Source organism: Amphiprion ocellaris, chromosome 24, assembly GCF_022539595.1.
Source record: "Amphiprion ocellaris isolate individual 3 ecotype Okinawa chromosome 24, ASM2253959v1, whole genome shotgun sequence".
Lineage (NCBI taxonomy): Eukaryota > Metazoa > Chordata > Actinopteri > Pomacentridae > Amphiprion > Amphiprion ocellaris.
This window is the reverse complement of record NC_072789.1, coordinates 1,867,727-1,883,105: the sequence shown is the minus strand read 5'-3', so window position 1 is coordinate 1,883,105 and position 15,379 is coordinate 1,867,727. Positions and strand designations below refer to the sequence as shown.

The following is a 15,379-nucleotide window of genomic DNA, read 5'->3' as shown; positions in this document are numbered from 1 at the left end:
CTAAAGGTCCGGCATGCTTATGAATGTGCTGAAAAACGCACTTATGCGGTTAGGTGTGGATGAAGTTTTTTTCTAAAAACGAGGTGGTGTGTACGTAAGTTTTTTTCTAGACGGAGGGGGCAGGATATTCGGTTTTACAAAAACCCTGCTACGTGTGGACAAGGCCTAAATCTCTGGAGTGCTGTCTTAAATATAAAGTGAGACCAGTGTGTGCTGTATAAACCAACAGCGCTACTTTAAAATCAATTGTTTTCCACTGTGGACTCTGGTGCCAGCTGTGTGTTCAGTGCACTAACTCACTAATTGTATTGACTGGATGCATTAAGTAAATCTCTGTTGTCAAGCCTTGGGGATCTCCACATCATTTGTGTTTGCTCAGGTGTATAATTATCCCCCCTCCGCTGATTGAAACCAGCGTATGAAGGTTTCTTAGATCCAGTATCTGAAGGCTCATATTTTGCTACCGTCAGGTAACAAGAGCTCCACGATTTTCCATGCTGTTGTTTGCAAAATTATTCAGAAATACACCAAAGTTACTGTTGTTCTGAGCCAGTGTGGTGTTCTTTTCTAAGATTTTATTAATGGAAGGTCTGTAATCGCAAAATGATAAAGCTGTCATGTTTAGTAAATGCAGTTTTCAGAGCCAGAGGTAACTACTTGCAGGAGATCTCATTGTTCTTTTGTCACTGTGTCTCATTTTTGTAATACTTTGTCTTGTTTTTGTTGTTTTTTGTCATTTTTTGTCTGATTTTTGTTGTTTGACTCATGTTGTCGTTTTGTTTCTCGTTTTTTATATTTTGTCTTGTTTTTGATGGGAGTTTTTTTGTCGGACTTTTCTCATTTTGATCATAAAGTAAAATACTATATTGTTCAGTGTCGGATACCTGTGATTATAATTTGGAGTTGTGGTTATTTATAGGTTTATTTATAAGCTAAAACTGGAGCATGAACGTGTAAAAGCTCAGAGAAATAAGAAGTTGCCAACACCTTAAAAACTAGCAAAAAAATCTTAAAAAGTTGGAAGTTGTTGTGGGAGAGATCAGGCTTTACTTTGGCCAACAGCCTCACCTGAACACTCAACAATTCCACTCACAATAGACAGATTAAAGAAGATATTCTCACCTTTTATCCCCCTCTACTATGGGTCTGGTAACAAATCACGAGGATCCTACATTTCCCACAATGCAACCCAGTAGTATCTCCTCAGTGAATCCTCATGTCTGACAAATGACGACATTGTTTAAGACCACCAGGGTTCTTCTTAGACTCCAGAGACGCAGAAAACAATCCGGAACATGCAGCTGTGTTCTGCTCTAAGCGTCGTGCCCCCTGTGTAGGATTTTACTCTTCATAAATGAGGTCAGAGCTCAGTGTGGCGGTTCTGATAACTTCCCGCTGCCCTGCTTGCTTCTATATCCAACAATTAACAAATGTGAGCATGATCTCTTTCCATTACAACCGACAGATCTCCCTGTGGGTGACATCCGCCGCCAGGCAGGTTCAGCTCATCAGGAAAATGTACTTCAGCAAAGTGATGAGGATGGAGATCGGCTGGTTCGACTGCACCTCTGTAGGGGAGCTCAACACTCGCCTGTCAGAGTGAGTGTTCAAGCCATGACACGGCTTCTGTCTTGTGGAGTGTCGGTGTTACAGCAGTTCTACCTGTATTACAGCGACATCAACAAGATCAACGACGCCATTGCGGACCAAGTTGCCATATTCGTGCAGCGCTTCACCACCTTCGTGTGCGGTTTCTGCGTTGGCTTCGTGAAAGGATGGAAGCTGACACTTGTCATCATTGCAGCAAGTCCACTGATTGGTGTTGGAGCTGGTCTGATGGCTTTGGTGAGACTCTGATCCTCTTGACTTGACTTGTCTTGAATTGACTCGACATCTTACTACTTATCAGAACATCCATGGCTTGTCTTGAGATGTAATTGGAATGTTTACCACCTGTTGACTAGATTCATACCACCTGTTGAACTTTCCTTGACTTCAACCCAGTTTCTCCTGACTTATATTTACATAATTTGTTGACATCACTACTCTGGACTTGTGAATTTGACTTCCTCTGAGATACTTTGACTCCTCATGGATTGACTTGATATGTTGATTAGATGCATCTAGAGATCTTTCATCAACTTCACGCCTCGTGATTGATCTCTACATCTCTCGAGTTATCAAACTGATTTCTCTCAACTCTTTTGCCCTAACTTGTTGACTTTAATTCTTTTGGTTCGACTTGTCTTGTTGTCTAAAGTTGTCATGAAGTAAATTACCTCGACTCCACATGGCAGGACTTGTCATATTTTGATGTGATGTCTCTTGACGTAACGTACCTGATTGACTTTCGCTTCCCTCCGTCACTCTGTTTCACCTCCAGTTTGTGGCTAGGCTAACAGGGATGGAGCTGCAGGCCTACGCCAAAGCTGGTGCTGTAGCCGATGAGGTCCTCACCTCCATCAGGACTGTGGCTGCTTTCAGTGGAGAAAAAAAAGAAGTTCAGAGGTAAAGTAAGAACACAGAAAGCCAAGCACATGTTATTTATTTCCAATTTATGCATAGCTGAGGTGGGTTTCTCTACTCTTCTAAAAGGTACGACAGGAACCTGGTCTCGGCCCAGCGCTGGGGCATCAGGAAGGGTCTTATTATGGGATTTTTCACCGGATATATTTGGATGATCATCTTCCTGTGCTATGGTCTGGCCTTCTGGTATGGCTCCACTCTGGTGGTGGACACTGAGGAGTACACACCAGGAACTCTACTGCAGGTATCAATGGAAAAAATGCCCCTCTGAAAACAAGAAAAAAAAAACTTATTTCAAGGAACTTTTACCTTGAAATAAGTGAAAAAAATCTGCCAATAGAACAAGTGAAAATGTCTTGGTAAGATTTCTTGAAATAAGATCTGATATTTAGAATATTGAAATCTTAAAATTCGCTGGGAAAACTTATTTTAAGGTCTGTTTTACCAGGATTGTCAAGCTTAGGTGTCTTAAAATAAGCCAGACAAGCTTAAAAAAAAATTTGCAGTTTTTCCCTCAAAAATAGATTTTTGCTTTCATGTAACCTCCTAATTTGAGATGTATTAACCCTCCTGCTGTCTTCATTTATGGGCACCAAAAAATATTGTTTCCTTGCCTGAAAAAAATCCAAAAAATCAGCAAGAAATCTCCCAAATTTCTGAAAATTTGCAAGACCTTCAGGAAGAAAATTCCAATAATTCCTGAAAAGTTTCCCTTCAAAGTTTTATTTTTTAAAAAAATCCCCCAAATTTGGCAAGAAAATACTTGTAAATATTTTCAAATAATGAGTAAAAAACTTCCAAAAAAATCCTGAAAATATCTAAAGTGATTACATATATATCAGTAAAACTTCTAATATTTTCTTTAAGAATATTCACAAAAAATCAACCAAAATCCAGCAAAATTCGCTGGATTTTGGTTGATTTTTATGCAAATGTTCTTAAGAAACATTTTTAACATTTCTTTTTTTCCACCAAAAAATGTTCAAAGATTTCCCAAAAATGTTGAAAATGTGGACATCAGAAGTTTCACTGTGAAAATATATTTTTTCCCACATTTTCAAACTTTAGAATGGGTCAATTTTGACCCGCAGGACGACACGAGGGTTAAACTTATTTTGAGTTTTCTTGTAAATTCAACTCAAAACAAGATAATTTCAAGATTGTTTGACTTAACAAGATATTTAAGATGCATTGTCTTAAAACAAGTCCCTCCATCTGCTGAAATGTCTCTTGTTAAGTGAATTTATCTTAAATCGAGTGGGATGAGACATTTTGACTAAAAATAAGACAAACAGACTTTGTAAGATTTTGAGTTTTTTGCAGTGAACACTGACTGCAGGAGCAAAGTGGGATTTTCTTGTTGGATTTGTGTAGCTTCGTTCTCTTAGGGTGGGAAATGTCTACAGCTTTAATGTGCTGACTTTCTCCATTTTTATTCCAGGTGTTCTTTGGTGTTCTGATCGCAGCCATGAATTTGGGGCAGGCCTCCCCATGTCTGGAGGCGTTCGCTGCAGGCCGTGGAGCTGCTACCATCATCTTTGAGACGATTGACAGAGTGAGAATTCTTGATGTTATATTTTAACGTATTTTCACAGGAAACCGTTTCCTCATTTTTTTCTGTCGCCGCCAGGAGCCGGAGATCGACTGTTTCTCTGAGGCTGGATATAAGCTCGACAAGGTCAAAGGAGACATCGAGTTTCACAATGTGACCTTCCACTACCCCTCCAGACCTGAAGTAAAGGTGTGTTCACGACTCTACATCAAACTCATCTTGGTTCAGGTTCCACATTCAGCCCGATTTGACGTCAAGTGGACCGGACCAGTAAAATCACAGCATAATAACCTATAAATAACCACAACTCCACATTTTTCCTTTGTTTTAGTGTAAAAACGTTCACATTTAAGGAATTATCTTTATACAAAACATCATGAACGACCTGAAATTTCTGAAGAAAAATAAGTTCAATTTCATCAACATTCAGCCTCAGTTTATCATTTCCACATTACAACTTCCAGATCACAGAGTGTTGACAAAGGAGCACAACATTTAGTCACAGATATCTGGAACTGAATGATATAGTGTTTTACTGTATGATCAAAATGACCAAAGTCAGACAAAAAAAAAGACAAAAACCAACAAAAACAAGACAAAATTTTCCAAAAATGAGATGCAAAATGATAAAAACGAGACACAAAATGACAAAAAATTTGACAAACGACACGAAACAAAACAAAAAACAGACAAAACATTTGACAAAAAACTTACAAAGCGACAAAAAAAATGGACAAAAGCAAGAAAGAAAACAACAGAAAGTAAACAAACAACACAAGCGAGACAAAAAGGAAACATAAAATGATACAAACAATACACAAAACAGCAAATAAAGCAAAACACAAAATGACAAAAATCACAAGCGAGATAAAAAGGAAACACAAAACGCCAAAAACAAGAAAAAAAACGCCAAAAACATGAAACAAACGACAAAAATCTGACAAAAAACCAACAAAAACAAGAAAATATTACAAAATTGAGACCCAAAATGACAAAAGAACAAGGAACAATCTAGTATTTTACTTTATGATCAAGGTCTAGAAATGATTTTATATTTATAGTTTTACATATTTACAATCTGCAGTTAATGTCTTCTGACACTTTACAAAGTCGTCCTGCGGGCCGGATTGGACCCTCTGGACGGCCGGTTTTGGCCCGTGGGCCACATGTTGGACACCCCTGTTCTACTTTAATCTTCACACATAACTGAGAATAACCTGACTGCAGAAATTGGTCACAAAATCTCACTCGTCCTTGACTTCCTCCTGTCTATCCTCAGATCCTGGACCAGCTGAGTGTTGCAGTGAAGACAGGGGAGACCACGGCCTTCGTGGGACCGAGTGGAGCTGGGAAGAGCACTGCCATTCAACTCATCCAGCGCTTCTACGACCCTAAGGAGGGCATGGTTGGTGTCAAGCTCCACCGCGGTCCTTCTATTAGAGCTCCCATTTGGCCTATCTTGAGACTGAAGATTTGCTCGACCCACCAGAGCTGCCACCTCTTTGCATTTATTCTAATCGTTTCAAAAATAACCACCCCCCGAGGGTGATAGAGGTACATGATAATCTGTTTCATTATTCAGCCAATGGATCCTAACAGCCTCATTTTTCACTTTTACTGGAATCACAGGCCCTTATGTGCTTTAACTTCCTCATTCCTCTCAGCTTCTCCAGAAGGAAATAGCCTCTCTTTGTGCAATGAAGGTTATCCACAAGACTAACAGCCTTATCTCTTTTCAGTATTTTTTATTTTATTTGTACATAGTGTGCCTTTTTCTATTTTTCATATATAGCTGGGAGTCACCAATCGCAGTTTCACTGTGCGGAAACACAATGACAATAAAGATTCTTGATTCTTATCATCTCAAACTAGCATTGTTGCAGAAAACAAATATAAGACAAAAAGCAACAAAAACATGCCAAAATTTTACAAAAATTAGATGAAAAATGACAAAAACGAGACACAAAAGGACAAAAATTAGACAAACCATGATGATAATCAAAACGACAAAAAAAGACAAAAATTACAAAAATGACACACAAAATGAAAAACGACAAAAGTCAGACAAAAAAGACAAAAAACAACAAAAACAAGGCAAAATGTTACATAAATGAGACACAAGATAACAAAAAATGAGACAAAAAGTTACAAAGTGCCAAAAAATGGACAAATGATGCAAAAAATGACAAAAAAGGAACAAAATGACAAAAATAAGACAAAAAACACAAAAGTGAGAGAAAAGGAAACATAAAACGACAAAAACGAGAAACAAAATGGCAAAAACGTGAGACAAATGACAAAAGCAAGAAACAAAATTACAAAAAATTAGACAAACGACACAAAACAAAACAAAAAAGTGACAAAAAGTTAAACAAAAAAGCTTCAAAGTGACAGAAAAATGGAAAAACGAGACAAAAAAATGATAAAACTGTGAAATAAAACGCCAAAAACGATACACAAAACAATGAATAAACCAAAACACAAAAGGACAAAAATGAGGCAAAATAACACAAGCGAGGCAAAAAGGAAACACAAAACGACAAAAACGAGAAACAAAATGACAAAAACACGAGACAAACGACAAGACTCAGACAAAAACAAGACAAAATATTCCAAAAATGAGACACAAAACGACAAAAGAACAATGAAGAATCTAGTATTTTACTTTCTGATCAAGGTCTAGAAATTAGTTTACGCTATAGTTATTGTAGCGCTTTAATAGTGCCTAACCCTAACCCTCCATCTCAGGTGACTCTGGATGGTCATGACATCAGAGGGCTCAACATCCAATGGCTGCGCTCTCTCATCGGCATCGTGGAGCAGGAGCCGGTGCTGTTTGCCACCACCATCGCTGAAAACATCCGCTACGGCCGGCCTGGGGTCACCATGGAGGACATCGTCAAGGCTGCCAAGGAGGCCAACGCTTACAACTTCATCATGGACCTTCCACAGGTGGAACGGCACTAAACACTACAGCACAACTACAGCTACAGCCACAGACTGACCACTTCCTCTTTAAATCTGACAGAAATTCGACACCCTGGTGGGAGAGGGTGGAGGCCAGATGAGCGGCGGCCAGAAGCAGAGGATCGCCATCGCTCGTGCTCTGGTCAGGAACCCTCGGATTCTGCTGCTGGACATGGCGACTTCTGCCCTCGACAATGAGAGCGAAGCTATAGTTCAAGAAGCTCTGGATAAAGTAGGCCTGACTCGTCTGAGTGCTGATTTAGCTTCAGGATTAATAACCCTCTGATGCATGAGAGGGGTCAAAAGTGACCCAGATCCAATTAGTCCATGGGCCAGACCAGATATTGGAACCACCTCAGGTGACCAAACCTAAGTGGTGCTAAAATTGGGTTAATGTAAGTACATTAAGATGTGAGAGCCTTTCCACACTGGCCAAATTGTTGTGCGTCATGAGAGGCTTTTTTGTCTTGCCTCCAGGCTGGACAATCAGAACCATAGTTATATTAACCATTTGAGACCCATTTTCCATTGGATTTTGGTCATTTTTGGCCCATTTTATGTATCAGAATGATAAACAAAGATCCAGGTTTTTGGGTGAGGATGTGGAATCTCAGTCCTGTCAATGAATAATTTGACTTCCCTTGTAGGTACGTTTGGGCCGCACCACCATCTCCATCGCTCATCGACTGTCCACCATAAAGAACGCTGATGTTATCGTGGGTTTTGAGCACGGCCGGGCCGTAGAGAGGGGCAAACACAACGAGCTGCTGGAGAGGAAGGGCGTCTACTTCACTCTGGTCACTCTGCAGAGCCAAGGAGACAAAGCTCTGAACGAGAAGGCTCGGCAAAGTAGGTCCAACCTTCAGGTGGAACAATAACACTCTGCTTCCATTTACACTCTTAGAACAGGGGTGTCCAACATGAGGCCCGTGGGTCAAAAGCGGTCCTCCAGAGGGTCCAATCCAGCCCTCAAAGTGTCAAAATTCCAGAGAAGACATTCACTGCAGATTGTAAATTAGTAAAACTGAAAATTTTAAATAATTTCTAGACCATGACGAGTTGTTTGGATCATAAAGTAAAATACTAGATTGTTCTTTTGTTGTTTTGTTTCTCGTTTTGTAATATTTTGGCTTGTTTTTGTCTGACTTTTGTTGTCTCATTTTTGTTTTTTTCTGGTTTGTTGTTTTCTGTTTCCTTTTTGTCTCATTTGCGTTTTTTTTAACCTCATTTTTGTCATTTTGTGTTTTGCTATATTCATTGTTTTGTGTATTTTGTTTCACGCTTTTACCATTTTTTGTCTCGTTTGCCCATTTTTCTGTCAGTTTGTAACTTTTTTGTCAAACTTTTTGTCACTTTTTTGTTTTGTCACTTGTCTTTTTTGTCATTTTGTGTCTCACGTTTGTTGTTTGTGTCATCTTTGTAATATTTGTCTTTTTTTGTCTGACTTTTGTCGTTTGTCTCGTGTTTTTGTCATTTATTTCTCATTTTTGTCGTTTTATGTTTCCTTTTTGTCTCGCTTGTGTTTTTTTTGCCTCATTTTTGTCATTGTTTCGCTTTATACATTGTTTTGTGCATTGGTTTTGTCATTTTGTTTCACACTTTTAGAATTTTTCGTCTCGTTTGTCCATTTTTCTCTCGCTTTGTAACTTTTTTGTTTTGTCGTTTGTCTCATTTTTTGCCATTTGTTTCTCGCTTTTGTAGTTTGTGTGTCATTTTTGTAATTTTTTTATCCTTTGTTGTCTGACTTCTATTGTTTATCTCACACTTTTGTCGTTTGTTTCTTGTCTTTGTCATTCTGTTTCCTTTTTGTCTCGCTTGTGTTATTTTGCCTCATTTTTGTCATTTTGTATTGTGCTTTATTCGTTGTTTTTGTCTGGCTTGTTATTTGTCTAATTTTTTGTCGCTTTGTGTCTCATCTTTGTAATATTTTGTCTTGTTTTTGTTGTTTTTTTGTCTTTTTTTGTCGTTTTGGTCATATAGTAAAACACTACATCGTTCAGTTCCAGATGACTAAATGTGTTCCTTTGTAGACACTCTGTGATCTGGAAGTTGTAATGTGGAAATGATAAACTGAGGCTGAATGTTGATGAAATTGAACTTATTTTTCTAAATAAATTTCAGGTTGTTCTTAATGTTTTGCAAAAGATAATTCCTTAAATGTGAACGTTTTCAGAATGTACTTTTTTTGCACTAAAACAAAGGAAACATTCGGAGTTGTGGTTATTCATAGGTTATTATGCTGTGATGTTACTGGTCACTGGAGATAAAATTAGGCTGAATGTGGAACCTGAACTAAGATGAATTTGACTCTTCTGTCGTGGAAGAATGCAGATTTGAAGGCTTTCGTGAAAATAACCATCACCTTCTGTCTGATTGTCTTGCATTAGTGGCTGACACTAATGAAGAACCAGAGAAGCTGAATCTGTCCAGAGCAGGAAGCTACCGAGCCAGTTTAAGGTACAAAAACATTCCCAATCCCTCCAGTAAAGACTCTATAGATGAATGTGGACGGTGTAATTAAGGTTCATCACTGTTCCAAGCATCCAGTAAGAGTCTCCATGTATGACAGATACAGTTCAGAAACCGTCTGATTTCTGCAGAGCCTCCATCCGCCAGCGGTCCAGATCCCAGCTGTCCAACCTGGTCCCAGAATCGTCGGTTCCCATCGCTGGAGAGCTCGGCCCCAGAGCCTACGCCGTGTCACAGGCAGATAAATCCAAGGTGTGTAGGTGTGTTAGCATCCAGTGATATGTGTGGGCGGTTTAACCCTCGTGTCGTCCTGTGGGTCAAATTGACCCGTTTTAAAAAGTTTGAAAATGTGGGGAAAAAAACATTTTCACCGTGAAACTTCTGATGTCCACATTTTCAACATTTTTGGGAAATCTTTGAACATTTTTTGGTGGAAAAAAGAAATGTTAAAAATGTTTCTCAAGAACATTCACATAGAAATCAACCAAAATCCAGCGAATTTTGCTGGATTTTGGCAGATTTTTATTTGAATGTTCTTAAGAGAATATTGTTTTACTGATATATATGGAATCAATTTAGGTATTTTTAGGATTTTTTGGGAAGATTTTTACTCATTTTTTGAAAATATTTGCACAAATTTTCTTGCCAAATTTGGGGGATTTTTTTTACAAATAAAACTTTGAAGGGAAACTTTTTAGGAATTATTGGAAACATCTTCCTGAAGGTTTTGCAAATTTTCAGAAATTTGGGGAATTTTTTTGCTGAGTTTTTGGATTTTTTTCAGACAAGGAAACAATATTTTTTGGAGCCCATAATGAGGACAACAGGAGGGTTAACAACAGGTCAACAACAAACTAGAGGAGTGCAAACCACAACTGTGTTTTTCCTCTGTCCACACTCTAATGTTCCACTGAATGTCCCTGATGTGTGTTTGTTTCTACGTTCAGAATACGATCCCTGACGATGAGGATGAAGAACCCATAGAGCCTGCTCCAGTTGCCCGGATCCTGAAGTACAACTTACCCGAGTGGCCCTACATGCTTTTTGGATCAATCGGAGCGGCAATAAACGGCGGCGTCAACCCCGTCTACTCTCTGCTGTTCAGTCAAATCCTGGCGGTGAGGTTCATGTCCAATTTTATGAACTCCAAACAAGCCAATTTCAAAAAGTCCCCATGGGGTGAATGTTTTAAGATCATGTTCGGGGATTTCAAGGGAGACGGTGTCAAAAAACAGCCCCAAATTCAGCCACAATCATGAAAACAAACTAGTTTTCTGACACCCCAGTGCTCAAAAAGGTGCCTCTGTTAACTTGGTTTGCTACTGGTCATCCTTCCATTAAATTTACGCTCAGACTGTCATCTGAACAATCTAAAAATATATAAACATACACTACCGTTCAAAAATTTGGGGTCACCCAGACAATTTCTGTCTTTCAAAAATAAGGACATTTCTAAGTGACCCCAAACTTTTGAACGGTAGTGTACATATATAAATATATTGACATGTTTTTACGTTCATATGTGTGTTTGTAGACTTTTTCTATAACAGATCCGGTGACTCAGAGGAGGGAGATTGATGGCATCTGCGTCTTCTTCGTCCTGGTCGGCATCATCTCCTTCTTCACCCAGATGCTGCAGGTAGAGTCTGCTTTGGCATGACTGATTGCTTTCCTGCTTCCTTCACCCCCTCCTGGTGCTCAAGGTTGAAGGAAAGTTGCAGGAGACCTTCTTTATTTTGCTAAATTAATCCCATCTTTTAGGATGAGGAACATTTCCTGACACCCTGCAGAGACGCTGCTCTATAATCAGCTGCTGAGTTCTGACCTCCTGGTGGGACGGGCCGCTAAAGACGCCCTTTTCTCAGATTACTGATAAATTACATTATGTTCACTGTGAGATCACCGCAAGGTTGTTTTGGATTTAATAAAAACACTCCTTACGTACGTGTCTCCAGGGTTACGCCTTCTCTAAGTCTGGAGAGCTGCTGACCCGCAGGTTGCGGCGACTCGGCTTCCACTCCATGCTGGGCCAGGAGATCGGCTGGTTTGATGATCACAGGAACAGCCCCGGAGCTCTGACCACACGTCTGGCCACCGACGCCTCCCAAGTGCAAGGGGTGAGTTACAGCCTGAGTCATAAAAAAAGAAAAACAAATTCAGTCTCTCATGCTGCTAGAATATGATGGCTTCACTGAAAAGACTTCGTTAGGTGAGTTTCCTTGGACTAACCCTTACCCTGGTCTTCAGGCTGAGAAAAAAAGATGGAATAATATTGACAAAAATCATTTTAAAGAGAAGTTCTAATGCCTTCATTTGATGCCTCAGAAAACGAACTTAACCCCTTGATGCACAACCTTACACAAAACAGAAAACGGCAAAAACGAGACACAAAACTACAAAAATGAGACATAAAATGAAAAAAACAAGACACAAAACAACAAAAACAACACAAAACGACAAAAAATAACCCTTTGATGCACATGGATCACAAAAAGAGACAAAACGACAGAAACAAGACACAAAACGACAAAAACAAGACACAAAACGACATAAAATAACCCTTTGATGCACAACATGGATCACAAAAAGAGATAAAACGACAGAAACAAGACACAAAACAACAAAAACAAGACACAAAATGAAAAAACAAGACAAAAAACGACAGAAGCAAGACACAAAATGACATAAAATGACTAAAAAAGACACAAAATGACAAAAACAAGACACAAAATGACAGAAAGGAGAAACAAAATGACAGAAGCGAGACACAAAATGACAAAAACAACACAGAAAATGACAAAAACAAGACACAAAATGGCAGAAACGAGACACAAAATGACAGAAACGAGACACAAAATGACAGAAACGAGACACAAAACGACAGAAGTGAGACGCAAAATAACACAAAATGACAGAAACGAGACACAAAATGACAGAAACGAGATACAAAATGACAGAAACGAGACACAAAATGACAGAAACGAGACAGAAAATGACAGAAACGAGACACAAAATGACAGAAACGAGATACAAAATGACAGAAACGAGACACAAAATGACAGAAACGAGACAGAAAATGACAGAAACGAGACACAAAATGACAGAAACGAGACACAAAATGACAGAAACGAGACAGAAAACAACCAAATGTAGAAGTAATCCCGTTTCTCTTCCGTTCTCTCCTGTCAGGCCACGGGTTCACAGATCGGGATGATCGTCAACTCTCTGACCAACATCGGCGTGGCCGTCATCATGTCCTTCTACTTCAGCTGGAAGCTCACCATGCTCATCCTCTGCTTCCTGCCCTTCATCGCCCTCTCAGGAGGCTTCCAGGCCAGCATGCTCACCGGCTTCGCCAAGCAGGACAAGCAGGCCATGGAGACGGCTGGACGGGTCAGGACACTACAAGACAGTCTACCTTCACTCACTGTGTTTTTGTTTTAGCCTCCAGTCAAAAGAATCATGGAGATAATGATGGTAAACCTTCAGGCTCAGGGTGGCGTCAGCTGACTGATCTACTAAGAGAAACAGCTTCTATTTCAGGCTCCATGTTTCATCTCCTTCTCACCAGTAAAGAAACGCTCTACAGGCCCACAGCTCAGATCTGGCTTTCGTCATTTTACGCCTTGTTTTGGTCATTTTGTGTCTTGTTTTTGTCTTTTGAGTCTCGTTTTTCTCATTTTGTGTATTGTTTCAGCCATTTTGTTTCTTGTTTGTGTGGTTTTGTGTCTCGTTTTTGTCATTTTATGTCTCGTTTTTGTCATTTTATGTCTTGTTTTTGTCGTTTACATCATCAGTTTTCCTAAAGAATGAGTAGAGCAAAGTTATGTCCTCTCTTCTATTTTTCATATTTTCATCCCATTGTTAGCCTTGATTGAACGTCTCACTCTACCTCATATTAACAGGATCAGACTAATTCTTTGAACTGTTTTCCATCAGGGTCCAACAGCATTTTATGAGCTAATTTAGAGAGTTAGATGTGGAGTAAATGCTGTCAGGGGACACCAACAATACTGAAAGGTGGAGTGAATAAAAACCTCCGGAGCCAGAAAGTTCTCAAACACAGAAAGTGTTGAGAAGTCGATTTCCTGTGAACTTCCTTTACGCTATCTTAATTATCCCAATGCAGTCAACCCCACCCATCCCAGTAAAGTGGATTAGATGAAAATTTAATGATCCCTATGGGGGGTAATTGGCTTAGATAAGAGCAGAGCAGCTCCTTTATCTATATCTTATTCTCCCTCACACATGGAATCACAAACAGCTTGTCTGCACTGCAAAAACTCAAAATCCTACCAGGTTTTTGGTAGGTGTTTGTCTTATTTTTAGTCAAAATGTCTCATCCCACTTGATTTAAGATTGACCCGTTTTAAAGTTTCAAAATGTGGAAAAAAAAATCACAGTAAAACTTCTGATATCCACATTTTCAACATTTTTGGGAAATTTTTGAACATTTTTAGGTGGAAAAAAAATGTTTAAAAAGTTTCTTTAAGAACATTCACATAAAAATCAACCAAAATCCAGCGAATTTCGCTGGATTTTGGTTGATTTTTATGTGAATGTTCTTAAAGAAAATGTCAGAAAGTTTACTGATATATATGGAATCACTAGATATTTTTAGGATTTTTTGGAAGATTTTTATTCATTTTTTGAAAATATTTACAAGAATTTTCTTGCTAAATTTGGGGGATTTAAAAAAAAATTAAACTTCTAAGGGAAACTTTTATGGAATTATTGGAATTTTCTTCTTGAAGGTTTTGCAAATTTTCTGAAATTTGGGGGATTTCTTGCTGATTTTTTGGATTTTTTCAGACTAGGAGACAATATTTTTGGTGCCCATAAATGAAAACAACAGGAGGGTTAATACATCTCAAATTAGGAGGTTACATGAAAGCGAAAATCTATTTTTGAGTGAAAAACTGCTTTTTTTTTTTAAGCATGTCTGGCTTATTTTAAGACACCTCAGCTTGACAATCCTGGTAAAATAGAGCTTAAAATAAGTTTTCCCAGCTAATTTTGAGATCTCAATATTCTAAATATCAGATCTTATTTCAAGAAATCTTACCAAGCCATTTTTCACTTGTTCTATTGGCAGATTTTTTTCACTTATTTCCAGGTAGAAGTTCCTTGAAATAAGTTATTTTTTTCTTGTTTTGAGAGGGGCTTTTTTTCCAGTGTTTGATGCCGTTTTTGCAGATTTCCGGCGAGGCCCTGAACAACATCCGCACCATCGCCGGCCTGGGGAAGGAGAGGAACTTTGTGGAAATGTACGAAGCCCAGCTGGACGCTCCGTATCAAGCGGCCCTGAAGAAGGCCAACGTGTACGGAGCCTGCTACGGCTTCGCCCAGTGTGTCGTCTTCCTGACCAACTCCGCCTCCTACCGGTTTGGAGGTTACCTGGTGAAGCAGGAGGGGCTCCATTTCAGCCTGGTGTTCAGGTGAGAGCAGGAAGTCGAGGCTGTGGACCTGATAATGTTTGTTGTTCCTGCAGAAACACTTTATTCTCAGCTGTTTTCAGTTCTAAAAATCTGAGACACAAAACTTTTGTTGTTTCGTGTCTTGTTTTTGTCATTTTGTGTCTTGCTTTGGTTGATTTGTGTCATGTTTTTGTCATTTTGTGTCTCGTTTCAGTCATTTTTTGTCTCGTTTTTGTAATTTTCTGTCTCTTTTTTGTAATTTTCTGTTTTGTTTTTGTCATTTTGTGTCTTGTTTCTGTCATTTTATGTCTTGTTTTTGTCGTTTTGTGTCTTGCTTTGGTTGATTTGTGTCATGTTTTTGTCATTTTGTGTCTCGTTTCCGTGATTTTTTGTCTCGTTTTTGTGATTTTATGTCTCTTTTGTTGTTTTGAGTCTTGTTATTGTCGTT

General features: G+C 38.9%; 1 protein-coding gene across 1 annotated transcript in view; it reads left to right on the top strand.

Annotated features, from left to right (window-relative positions):
- The window catches only part of LOC111564168 (bile salt export pump-like), a 33,487-nt gene that overhangs the window by 6,226 nt on the left and 11,882 nt on the right, over nucleotides 1-15,379 (top strand). The window contains exons 8-24 of the mRNA XM_055008661.1: nucleotides 1,466-1,599; nucleotides 1,674-1,845; nucleotides 2,384-2,508; nucleotides 2,596-2,770; nucleotides 3,968-4,081; nucleotides 4,157-4,267; nucleotides 5,358-5,483; nucleotides 6,827-7,030; nucleotides 7,107-7,277; nucleotides 7,693-7,894; nucleotides 9,433-9,502; nucleotides 9,646-9,766; nucleotides 10,462-10,632; nucleotides 11,049-11,153; nucleotides 11,470-11,631; nucleotides 12,704-12,907; nucleotides 14,711-14,952. Coding sequence (XP_054864636.1) covers nucleotides 1,466-1,599; nucleotides 1,674-1,845; nucleotides 2,384-2,508; nucleotides 2,596-2,770; nucleotides 3,968-4,081; nucleotides 4,157-4,267; nucleotides 5,358-5,483; nucleotides 6,827-7,030; nucleotides 7,107-7,277; nucleotides 7,693-7,894; nucleotides 9,433-9,502; nucleotides 9,646-9,766; nucleotides 10,462-10,632; nucleotides 11,049-11,153; nucleotides 11,470-11,631; nucleotides 12,704-12,907; nucleotides 14,711-14,952 — 2,609 coding nt within the window. The remainder of the gene's footprint in view (nucleotides 1-1,465; nucleotides 1,600-1,673; nucleotides 1,846-2,383; nucleotides 2,509-2,595; nucleotides 2,771-3,967; nucleotides 4,082-4,156; nucleotides 4,268-5,357; nucleotides 5,484-6,826; nucleotides 7,031-7,106; nucleotides 7,278-7,692; nucleotides 7,895-9,432; nucleotides 9,503-9,645; nucleotides 9,767-10,461; nucleotides 10,633-11,048; nucleotides 11,154-11,469; nucleotides 11,632-12,703; nucleotides 12,908-14,710; nucleotides 14,953-15,379) is intronic.